We start from the raw sequence: 12,408 nt of genomic DNA on the forward strand, positions 1-12,408 counted from the left end.
GAATGGAAAGACTCACTCTGTCTCCCTTGATACCCATGTCACCCTTGGCCCCTGGGAAACCATCTTCACCCTGTAACGGACAAAAATAATTAAATTATCCACAAATACCTTGAAATTACTCCACACAGATGTGCAGCATGAAAACAGAGTGCATTCAAGAAACGACAGAGAACGTCATACATCATGTGAAGCCACTATCAGTAAAGCACAGTGGTTTATCACTACACTGATAACTGAATGAGTCTTCTCTTTCCTTGGCTTTGTTATGAGAAAACAAGTGGATTATGTTTTTTCTCTCACCTTCTCCCCCTTGCTACCCTTCAGTCCCCTCACCCCATCTGCACCCTGTTAGAAAAGAACAAAATTTATCAGTGTGTGCCGCAGAGATCTCTGCACATCTCCAAACCTCAGGTAGGGAACGTTCACCTGAAAGGCAGAATCTCAAAAATGATGTCTTGACATGAATACCAGCACTGACTGTTTAAAGTAATAAAAGTCACGGCTTGCAAAATGCTGGAGGGGAGAAATACAGCAACAAATAAAAATACCATTGTGACAGAATATAGACACAGACGATAATAATCTGGATGACAAGCTAGCAAGATAAATCCATTTTTTATTCCTTGACCACATGCTGAAGGCATCACACACTTCCACACAAACAAGCCCAGACAGGTTCATTTTCCTCCTTGTTGCGTTTTCGAATGTCCATCACGAGTGCTGCGCACTGTCAAGGTTTTTCCGGGAGAATTAAACTGGTCTACCTGAGCCAGTTGTCTGCCATTCACCCACAGTCGGACTGTCAATCAAAAGTCTGTCATCCTAGATCGAATGTCTTTGAGTGTTTTTGGAGCTAACCGTACAAGCTGCGATCTCAAAACTGCTCACCTTGACTCCACGGGGCCCGGGATATCCAACCGGCCCTTGTGCTCCTGATAAACCCTAAATAGAAAAGTCAGTTTAGAGTTCAAGCAGTGAAGGAGAAAGCACTGCATTAACAATAAATACCCTGTCATTTATCTATGATTAAACTATTGCACGCCTAATATAATACGTTAACATGAATGCTTGGTGATGATGATGCAGCGCAAGGCTACATTGGTGAAAACGAAACAATGACCACACAATACGGATGGCTTGATTCAAGTGTGCAATTACTGCAATAGCGCATGCATAAAAGCACGCCGTTATGCTTTGTGAATGGTGATAATTTAGCGACTGCAGCTGGAGCGCCTGTAACAAAAGGCTTCAGACAGAGGGGACCATGAACAGGACAGCGCTTTTCTGCGTGGTGCTGCATTTAGACTCTTGGCTCTCTCCGTTTCCTCTTCAAATTTTCAACGCTTATTCAGGTCAGTGGAGCAGCAGTGTGTGCGTGTGATTGTAACCCACCTGGTGTCCCTTCTCCCCAGCGGGTCCCTCTCTTCCAGGATGACCCTGTGATTTGAACAGGATAACCAGGTGTTAGCATGACAGCGGGCTGATTAGGGGACATCCTGTTTCTGTGAGAGAGCTAATGAGCCAACACAAAAGGCCAGGCCTGGACTAAGGATTCTGCATCATCGCTTTTTCAGCATTCTGTGCATGAAAATTATGCTGTGAAGATTTATTGTGAATATTTGTGGTAGTGAATGAAATTTGCCAATGCGCATGTGTCCGTACGCACCATAGTGCCCCCTGCTGGCTAGTAGAGATACTTTATAAATAAAATAAATTAAAATTCAGTCCTATGATAGTTTTGGAGAACAGTACTTACAGGAGGACCATCAATCCCAGGAAGGCCCTGCATTCCAGGTTTGCCCTCAGGGCCCTGTTTGGAAAAAAAAACACAAACGAACAAACACACACGCTTGTTAAATGCAATCAATATCAATAATGTGCTTAGGCACATTTGAGAGAAGGTATGTGTGTGTGTGTGTGTGTGTACGTACGTGAAGTTTTGCTATTGATTATCTGTCTAGCTTCATATGGAAATATGAATAAAAGCACACACACTAAGATGCTCACTCACCCACACTCAACGCTTCTTTTCAAATGCTCATCTAGTAAGGGGTCAAAGGTCAGTGCTTTAAAACTGAAATAAAGCAAGACTTGTAGAGTTTACCTTCTCTCCTGGCAGGCCTATAGGTCCCTGTGGACCAGGGAAGCCCTGAAAAAGAACACAATTCTTTATTCAAAGGCAAAAGTGTTAGATTAGTTCTACAGTAACAGTGCACATTTGCATTGCTGGCATGGCTTCATTAGGCAGTACTGGAGTGTAGATAGATGTATACCTGTATGCCTGGGTTCCCCTGTTGACCTGGAGGTCCAGGTTCACCAGGTGGTCCCTGTAAAATGGTGAAAAAAATCATTAGTTTTGCATGATGATAATCATCATTTTGTAAAGACATTAGTTTAGGACTTTTGCTGCCTTCAAGTCCTGGGAAGTTTCTACTTTAGTTTGCAAGTCTAATTATGACTATGTGCGTTCATTTAAAATAGACATGGTGGGATATTTAATATTTATTCTCTTTATTTAACTTTTTTTATTTGCTGCTATATTACCACAAAATCAAGAGCAAAGGATGTGCATTATTGATGCTTTAACTATGTGTTTTAGATCTCTCCAGCTGTCACTGAGAACGATGGGAAATATAGTTTTGCTGCGCAGGGCTGTCGCCTCATAAACTGGCTAAATGAGAAGTATTTTCTGTCAAGCTTTATAACTGATTTTAATCAACAGCACACAAAGTGCATACAAACTAAAATGTACAGTCAACATTCACAATGAAAATTCAACCCATAGAAAAAAAAATCAACTCCCAGTTTGTAAAAACAACAAATAATGTGTCGAGAATTAAACACTGAGAATGGGAGACTTACCCATATGGGTAATGGCCAACATATCCATATACTTTCATTGTAAGTGCATTTCTGTCAACACATTTCTTTTTAAAAACTGTTGAATGAGTCCAAATTTTCTGTGGTAAGCCACAGATGTTGTCAATAAAGCTTGTTTTTAACCCAGGATCATTCATTTAATTACAACCAATATCAATTCGCTTCTCTTGTGATTCTTTAATTGACACGCCCCCAACTCTGAAAATTGGGGCTCAAAGAAAATGTAGAGTTCCCACTGGTAATTAAACCATTGTGGTATAATTCATTTGCAATCTTCGTGTAAATACTATCATTTCAACATGACTTAACGGCAGCATATGTCAATTGAAAAGATGCAGGCTTGAGGTAACTTTGCTCTACAGTTCTCAAGGGATCTGTTACCGTCTGCCAGTGCAACAGATCCTCTACAGGTTATTTCTCAATGGTTATATCAGACATGTTGTTTCGAACAACCATACTAAACCTTCCAGTGCTCTAATCTGGAATTAATTTGTCGGCCGACATTGTGTAATACATGCATGGAAAACTTCATAGTAGACCCACCAAGTTGCCCTTTGCCCCTTGAACACCATTGACGCCTTGAATTCCCTAAAAGCAAAACACAAGGTTTTGTTTCAAAATAATGCAGCAGTTAAACATCCTAATAACCCCACAGCACCTCTATTCATGTTGTGCATGAAAACTAGCCATTATGTAAATATGAAGGATGGGCAATTGTCTTACTTGCTGCCCAGGTGGACCAGGTGGCCCTCTTGACCCCACAAGTCCTCTTAGCCCCTGTAAAGAACAACAATCAGAAACTTATCAGAAACTCCCATTAACGTTATGAAGGTGAAGTGTGTTAATGATCGAATAGTATATAACTACAGATTACAGCTGGTATATGCATAAGGGTGTACATCTGTTTAGGCTGTGCTGTGCTGTGTTTGTGTGTGTGTGTGTGTGTGTGTGTGTGTATGTATGTGTATGGCTGGCGTGTGTGTTTTGTTTTTGTCAGTCTTGGTCTTTGTACACCGGCCAAGCCACCTGTTCCAGAGCCACATCTGTGATCTCCAGGGAGGTGATTGATATGGAAATATAATCATGCAGGCCAGGATTTCATCTCTTCCCTTCACCAATCTCCCAGCTCATCTATCTCCATCCCCACATTTATCTCCACAGCATCTCTCTCTCTCGGCAGGCACCGTGCTGTAATGGTGCTCAAGTCCCTTACTACTCTGGGTGATCCATTTAAACAGCCGGTGCCTCAATGGATCACAGCTCACCTGCCGAGACTTAAATGGCGCTTGAGCCACCATTAATCAGACTGTGCCAAGCATGAACACGGGGCTGCCCATGGGATGTCAGAGACGTGTATGTCTTTATGCGCCCATGTGCATGTGTATCTGTCTGTGGGTTGGGTTGTGCCACTCACAGGTTCTCCCGGTTGCCCTCTTGGTCCAACAGGTCCATCCGAACCCTGCAATAGTAAATGTCAATCAACATTTCAGATTAGTTTGCCAATATAATCATCTTCATTGTGGTAGGAAAAAAATAAGTGAGATCCGGCCTTTAGTCTTTGAGGAAGGATGTCAGAAGAGTTGTATGCAAAATATTCCCATTCTTGAAAGCTATGATCAATGTGAATCGTTGCTGCATACATTTTTCAACTTTGCATAATGAGAACATCCCACACAGTGCAAGGCTTGTCTCTTTCATGCGATTTGTGAGTACACACCTGGGGCAGTGCAGGGGATCTTTAAACGGATTATTAGTAATCTGATAAAAGACTCATTTAGGGGGTTTGCACAAAGCTCCGAAAAACAGGATAGAAGTAAAGGCGAATCTGTATTACCTTATGACCGGGCTCTCCAGGTGGACCTTGGGGTCCTGGTTTTCCCCTGTCTCCCTGAGGAATGTTTACATGAGAGTCACATTTGAGATACGGCACACAATGTGAATTCTAAATTAGATTTATTAAAAGTGAAGTGGAGCATTTAGACACATCTAAGAGCCACTCTTGAATGAGCAGTAAACAGACTGTGTGATTTGATTAAGTAATTTGGTGTTCTTTACGCACTCGATGTCCTTTGTTCCCTGGAAGACCAGGTAGTCCATCAAAGCCCCTGTCACCCTACAAAAAAGAAAGAGATCCATGAGCAAGATCGACAAAACACAATCAACCAGCACACTTCATTAGCTAAACAGAACTCTTGTTCTTTCACAATATCATATGCTTTGCTTCGAACACACAAACACACAGATGTGAGTAGTGACTATGGGGCAGAGGTGTGTGTGGCATGTGGCAGGGTTTGACAGGCCGCCTCAGAGGAACCTTCCCATCTGCTGCGATTCTCAGCCGGATGCGTCCGGTGCTGGGACTCTGAGAGCTGCGGGAGCACCTCACACTTCCTCATCAAACACGCTGCTGTTGTGCTAAATAGCTCTGTGTGATTTATTTACTGACGGGTCCTGCAGCTGGACAGGACTGAATGCTTGCTATTGTCAGTGCACACAATAAAACAGCTCTCAGTAGCAAACTGTTCCATCAATGACCAGAACGATTAGGGACAAATTAAAGTTTCCGGTGTTCCTTTTAGCTCTGGCAGCTGAATCTACAAATTTAGTACATACACACACAAGCTAATCACAAACAAAAATGGGATATTTGTGGTGGTTGCCCATGCAAAACTCGACAACATATAGAGAGCTGCAGGACTGAGTCCTAAAACCCAGAAATTACCATTTTTGCAATTCTGGTTATATCACCCCGAAGTCAGTGGGTTTTGTAATGGGTTTTTTGGTTAAAGGCCTGAAATAAGGTCTGTAGTTCACACAAGCTTAAAATATCTTCATGTTTATTCTACGACATAAAATACTTTAGTAATAATACCTCACTCGTGATTTTTTTTTTAAGCTTTTAAGTGTCTTAAAAATGGCGGATGGTAAAAAGTGGCTAAATGGGAGTACAGAAGTTGGGAGTTGTCGAGAACATTAAATATCATCACACCAAATAGGAAGACTTATCTACTCACTAGTCCATTTCCATTGTGTTTATAGAGTTGTAGCTTTTAAATAAAGATTTAAAGAGGTGTCTGAAGCTTAGTGGTGGTACAATAAAGTCATGTGACTGTATATTAGGCTTATATAAGTTGTGTTCATATGTGAAGATTATCTTGATGAACAAAATGTGTAGGAATCATTGACTTTTGTTGGTCACAAAGCTTGTTTTTTTGCAATAATCCAAAAGCCAGTGCAAAAAAACCTACTGGCTTTTTGTTGAGGGAACCAGGGTGATGCTAACTTTTGGATTGGCCTACAAAAATACGTCATCCCTGAAGAACTCTTCTGTGGCTGGTTGCTAGGGCATTGCTGTGCAGTTGCTAAGGAGTTTCTTGCTTCTTACAATTTCAAATGAGATATGTACTGAGGTTTAATATTTAGCATTAGGGTGGTTGTTCAAATCCCTAACCTAAGTATGAGCAATAGTAGTAGTGACTTGCCTTAGCAAGCAGCGCTAATAATCATAGGTTAAAGTCAGATTTGTAAACACAGAGAAGAAACTTGAATTGCAGAGGAAGCTGATATATATGGTGGAATACAGCCACAGTCCTTATTACTGTGCATGGCCTCTCCTAATGGGACTATATGTGACCCCGGACCACAAAACAGTCATAAGGGTCAATCATCAGATTGTACATCATCTGAAAGCTGAATAAATAAGCTTTCCATTGATGTTTGGTTTGTTAGGATAGGACAATATTTGGCCGAGATACAACTATTTGAAAATCTGGAATCTGAGGGTACAAAAAAAAATCTGAAATAAACTGGAAAATAAAGGACAAAGATTTCTTACCACTGGGCCTGGCCTCCCTGTGAGACCTAATGGACCTGGAGGGCCCTTCAATGATAGCTAGAAGCAAAGAAAAATAAAAACAAACAGAAAAGTTCCACATTTTTCTTCATCCTTAACCTGCATTTATACTTGTATTTGTACTGAATTTGTAACATTTCTATATTGTCCAAAATTAAAAAATGACCTATTGTCAAACCTGGCTTTAAGCTGAGTATAGATCATAAACAACTACGTATTGGGATAATACACTGTAACACCATGTAATATTACACAACATCTATAGTTTTACAATTTCTGAAGACATTGTGTGTAAAGCTAGGGTGTTGTAGGTTGTAACATGCCTAGAGTTCTGAGCAGATTTTGTGTGTTGGTGCGCTGTAAAAAAGTAAAACCAAAGAAAGAAAAAAAACTTCAACCTAATGAAGTCAGGTCAATTCAGTCATATTAAATTATATTTTTATTTGAATAAATCAAGTACACTACAGTTCAAAGATTTTTGGTCATTATGTTTTTTGTTGTTGTTTTGTGAATAAAAAAATAATCTTATTCAACAAAGGTGCATTGATGCATTGATTTATAAAAAGTGACAGTAAAGACAGTAAAAAAAAAATATTTCAAATAAACGCTCTTTTGAACTTTCTATTCATCAAATGCTGTCACGGTTTTCACAAAAAATATTAAGCAGCACAGCTGTTTTCAACATTGATAATAATAAATGTTTCTTGAGCAGCAAATCAGCATATTAGAATGATTTCTGAAGGATCATGCGACACCGAAGACTGAAGTAATGGCTGCTGAAAATTCAGCTTTGCATCACCATTTCTATATTGTCCAAAATTCAAAAATGACCTATTCTCAAACCTGGCTTTAAGCTGAGTATAGATCATAAACAACTACGTATTGGGATAATACACTGTAACACCATTTAATATTACACAACATCTATAGTTTTACAATTTCTGAAGACATCGTGTGTAAAGCTAGGGTGTTGTAGGTTGTAACATGCCTAGAGTTCTGAGCAGATTTTGTGTGTTGGTGCGCTGTAAAAAAGTAAAACCAAAGAAAGAAAAAAAACTTCAACCTAATGAAGTCAGGTCAATTCAGTCATATTAAATTATATTTTTATTTGAATAAATCAAGTACACTACAGTTCAAAGATTTTTGGTCATTATGTTTTTTGTTGTTGTTTTGTGAATAAAAAAATAATCTTATTCAACAAAGGTGCATTGATGCATTGATTTATAAAAAGTGACAGTAAAGACAGTAAAAAAAAAATCTATTTCAAATAAACGCTCTTTTGAACTTTCTATTCATCAAATGCTGTCACGGTTTTCACAAAAAATATTAAGCAGCACAGCTGTTTTCAACATTGATAATAATAAATGTTTCTTGAGCAGCAAATCAGCATATTAGAATGATTTCTGAAGGATCATGCGACACCGAAGACTGAAGTAATGGCTGCTGAAAATTCAGCTTTGCATCACAGTAATGAATTACATTAATAGTTATAGAATATATAATAGAAAACTAACAGACACATCTCCTCACATAGCCACATAACTTGTAGGTTTAATTTGTGTCTGTATCAGACATACAGGATGAGTTACAGTACATTCCAAATTTCAATATTTTTGGTGTTAGTGGTTTGTTGAAATCCCTAAACCTATATATGCGCATTAGTGAAAGTGATGCTTGTTTTAGCAAACACCACTGATTATACAGTCATGATAAATGAGTGAAGGGGACAGATGTAAGAGCCAAAGACCGTTTGGTTTGGGTGTCTTACTTTGGTCTGTTGTAAGATGGCTTGAGCCTGCGCCTCTTGAGCAGATATCACAGGTCCCTTCTGAGAGTCTACTCCATACTGGAACTGAGTGCAAAAAAGAGATTACTAACTAAATAATTTATGTACATTAAGTAAGTCACTATTAAAGATATATTTTAACATGTTTAGCACACAAATAAATGGAAATATACTGGATGCCATTAAGTCTGATTATATCACAGCTCCACCATGTGGCCAAAATATGCTATTGAGGCCCAGGCCTCATGTTTTGTGATGTAAAATTTTAATTATTTTCTTCTGGCAAACAACTCCTGCTAATGAGATGTAAGTGGTTTAAATGTGTTACTGAAGGAATGACTTCATCTTACGGGTAACATAAGCAAAGTGCCTGGAGGACCTGGTATCCCATCAGCGCCAGGCAGCCCTGGACGTCCCTCAGGACCCTTGTGGGAGGAGAGACAATTAGCTCAATTAATTGAAGGAGCATTTCTGTACATGCATGTGTGCACAATTGTATCAGCAATACTTACTTGATAAAACAATCGCATAAGCAACAGCGTTCTTCGTTTATTCCCTATCCATTGGCTTGTTTCCTGAATGCAGTCTAACACTTAATGATTTTTTGTTTGTTTGTTTTTTTACGTGTTGCCTGTATCAAAGCCTACTGTGCTCATTTGCCTGGTGTAAAACATTTAAGATCTCAGCCAATCAAAGCTGTCAGTCAACAGTCCTCTTCCAACAACACAGAACTTCAACCTTCAAAAGAAAAGATAAAACCTGCGGCTGGAATATATTCCTTTGCCTTTCAGCTTCGGAAACGTTATAGGATCTCTATAGATATACAAGGCCAAAAAGAGCTTACATCTCAAGTGACACACTTTCTCAACCTAGTCTGATGTTTTTACTAAAACAACTCTTTTGTGAAGCTGACACCCCAGAGAAGTTGATTCGCAACCGGCCAGAGGCGCTAAACTGAGCAGAGACAAAAGAATAATCTATCTTCATCCCTACTGTCAGAGGTAAATGATGAATTCAGGCTCTTTATTGCAGTTAGAAGTCTGCGGTCTGTCTTACCATGCTAAGGGATCATGTGTAAAGAGTGAGTCACACTACAAGAACAGACACACTGTCCAGCGCAAATTAGGTCAAACTATCAGATGAGTCATGGCTCCCTGATGCCTAAGGTCTCAGTAGAGGTTGGTGGTCCCTTCGAGTGGCTCTGAGTCATCGGTGAGGTTTGTTCTATCTGCACACGAGTTCAATCATCCCCCCGATCCCCCGGTTGTGTCCTGTGTGTCCTGGACTCGAGGTTCTTGCCAAGTCATGTGGGTCAAGTGATTATGAGGACACTCACCATATCACCTGGGTCTCCACTGGGTCCCGGGGGGCCTGTGATGCCAAGGATTCCTGGAAGACCCTGGGGAATAAACAGACACACAAATTGTTTTGTTTTTTTATGAAAAAATACTGGACACCACTTCAAGACCACCTTAATTCACTTGAAGGCTGTCAATTTCTTCCCTATGTTTTTCCATATTATTCTTAAAAACTCCATGCTTTATTAAATCTTAATAGTATTATGACTTACTTGTGGTCCTGGTGGGCCAGGAGGTCCTTGAAAATATGTGCCCTAGTTAGTATAAAACACAAGGAGATTAGAATTAGATTGCATTAGCCAACATAAATCAGTGTACAGTATGTGTGTGTGTGTGTGTGTGTGTGTATGTGTATGTATGTGTGTGTGTGTGTGTGTGTGTGTGTGTGTGTGTGTGTGTGTGTGTGTGTGTGTGTGAGTATGTATGTGTGTGTGTAACTTCACACTCCAGCACTCACTGGTTCAACAACAGCTGGCTCTCCCTTCTGTCCTTTGTCAAATCGCCTGCCCTGTAAGAGAAAGAACAGGTAAAAGATGAGATCTTGGTCACAGCTGGTTGAGATTGGAGTTGTTACAATAATTTTCAAAATAGTTTATAAAATTGTCAGTGTAAATTTGTGATTATTGATACCAATTTTTATACCACACCAAAAACAATAGAACATGAACATTTATTTAAGAAGTTAAATATTTAAAGAAAGAAAGAAAGAATTAATGAATAAATAAATAAATAAAACTAACTAACTAACGGAAAGTGGGCATTTATTTAAAAAGTTAAATATCAATATAAATACTGTATTCTCAAAATCAATTAAAACAATGACTTTAGCTTTCAGTATTTTTCAATTAAATAAACATTACTTTTTGAAAATCTTTTCAAGTTTTTATTTATGTAAACATTAAATAATAAATAAATAAGCTAATGGAAAGTGGACACGTATTAACAAAGTTAAATATTAATAGAAATATTAAATAACTGAATTAAAACTGACATTTATCTTCCATTATTTCTCAGTTAAGTAAGCATTGCTTTTGCATATTTATGCATTTTGCATATTTTGACATAAATCTGATACTGTATAAAAACTACTATTACTGCATTTCTGTCTTATTTTACTATCAACTTGGGCATCCCTAAATGGGATAAAGAGGAAATCCATGTTTGCTTGTGTGTTTTTAGTTAATTTATTATTGAGGTACAAAAGTGTACCTTTCCATCCCATGTGCCCGGCATCTCCCTCTCCGCTGGGTCAAATCGGTCCTCATAAACCTCATATTCCTCATATTCCTGTTCAAAGCTGTTCGAGCCATTTTGAAACTCATCATTCTCCAAGATCTATGAATGCAGAAAACATCCCAACAGCATACAGTCAGGGTTATCACCTCAAACATGCTTGCAATGTTCGGAAAACCCAGAAACAGAAACCAGAGCACATACCTCATAGTCTGTGATATTGGGCCCAACTGTCACTGTGGAGACCAAGAGCTCATTGTGTTCATCACTGTAAAGGTCATCACTAAACTCCTCAACCTCTGGTGTTTTAATCGGCCTCTCTTCCTGCACACCGACACAGCAGAATTAGACGCAGCACAGCCATGGCAACCACAACCATGGAGATACCGAGCACAGTCAGTCATTTCCACTCTACATTAGTTTGGGTTCACTGGGCGTCTGAGCTTCAGAGACACTAAGGCCTGAAATATAGTCTACGCAAGTACATGATTGCAAATTGCGAAATGTATCTGAATGCAATTCATACGTATGTGTTGCATTCTCAGCGTTGCCACAAGGGGGTGCTATATAGTGTGTATTAGCATAAACTTGTCTTGTTTTATGTTCCCCCCACCCAACCTCACCTCAAGTTAACTACTGTCATGGCTGAGTGACAGTAAGATGAAAATCTTGTTTTAAGTTACAGCGCTGAAGAGTAACAGATGTTTGATTGCAACTCTTTTGCCCCCTTGAGTACCAAGATTTGTTTGTAATGCAAGAAGCCATATTAAGTATGTACAACGTGCCTGTGCACTTGCAGTGTGCTGGCCAAGCATTTGCAACTGCGTTTGTGTACTTGCATAGAATATGTTTCTGGCCTAACTGTGCTTCAGATCTCTAGGTCAATGATGACTAATTAAAATGTTAGCACAATTCACAGAAACGTTTTGGTTACAAAGCTGGCTTGAAGGCATAAATACTGCTGAGCTGGTGAGTGTGGGGTAGGTGGTTTTATTAACAATGGGAGATGTCAGCACAAAAGCCGTATGTTCTGGTGGCAGCCATAGCAGCATGAAAGGAAGGGTGGGCAAACTTGGCACACTGATATTGGCATCTGAGTTTTACCTCAGCAGAAGCTTGATTCATACAGTAAAAACTACAGCTATCAGAGCTGTCAGAGGTGAATGTATTGAAAAGATACATGAAAATTTATTTATGTTAGACACACCCTTACAAAAAAGAAGTTTATTCAAGTGTGCTATTAGTATACTTCTTTTAAACTAAAAAATAGGAAAGTATACTTTCAGTCTAATTTTATG

The 12,408-nt window shown here is 39.2% G+C and overlaps 1 protein-coding gene across 1 annotated transcript in view; it reads right to left on the bottom strand.

Moving 5' to 3' along the window:
• The window catches only part of LOC107757338 (collagen alpha-1(XI) chain-like), a 58,124-nt gene that overhangs the window by 15,555 nt on the left and 30,161 nt on the right, over window positions 1–12,408 (bottom strand). Inside the window, exons 7-26 of the mRNA XM_016574780.1 lie at window positions 11,315–11,434; window positions 11,087–11,212; window positions 10,335–10,385; window positions 10,090–10,131; window positions 9,856–9,918; window positions 8,870–8,944; window positions 8,502–8,585; window positions 6,716–6,772; window positions 4,940–4,993; window positions 4,715–4,768; window positions 4,295–4,339; window positions 3,604–3,657; window positions 3,424–3,468; window positions 2,274–2,327; window positions 2,105–2,149; window positions 1,757–1,810; window positions 1,393–1,437; window positions 889–942; window positions 301–345; window positions 17–70 (exon numbers count right to left, since the gene is read on the bottom strand). Of these exons, the coding sequence (XP_016430266.1) occupies window positions 17–70; window positions 301–345; window positions 889–942; window positions 1,393–1,437; window positions 1,757–1,810; window positions 2,105–2,149; window positions 2,274–2,327; window positions 3,424–3,468; window positions 3,604–3,657; window positions 4,295–4,339; window positions 4,715–4,768; window positions 4,940–4,993; window positions 6,716–6,772; window positions 8,502–8,585; window positions 8,870–8,944; window positions 9,856–9,918; window positions 10,090–10,131; window positions 10,335–10,385; window positions 11,087–11,212; window positions 11,315–11,434 (1,221 nt within the window). The remainder of the gene's footprint in view (window positions 1–16; window positions 71–300; window positions 346–888; window positions 943–1,392; window positions 1,438–1,756; window positions 1,811–2,104; window positions 2,150–2,273; window positions 2,328–3,423; window positions 3,469–3,603; window positions 3,658–4,294; window positions 4,340–4,714; window positions 4,769–4,939; window positions 4,994–6,715; window positions 6,773–8,501; window positions 8,586–8,869; window positions 8,945–9,855; window positions 9,919–10,089; window positions 10,132–10,334; window positions 10,386–11,086; window positions 11,213–11,314; window positions 11,435–12,408) is intronic.

Source organism: Sinocyclocheilus rhinocerous, unplaced genomic scaffold (assembly GCF_001515625.1).
Source record: "Sinocyclocheilus rhinocerous isolate Xijiao unplaced genomic scaffold, SAMN03320098_v1.1 scaffold383, whole genome shotgun sequence".
Classification (NCBI taxonomy): domain Eukaryota; kingdom Metazoa; phylum Chordata; class Actinopteri; order Cypriniformes; family Cyprinidae; genus Sinocyclocheilus; species Sinocyclocheilus rhinocerous.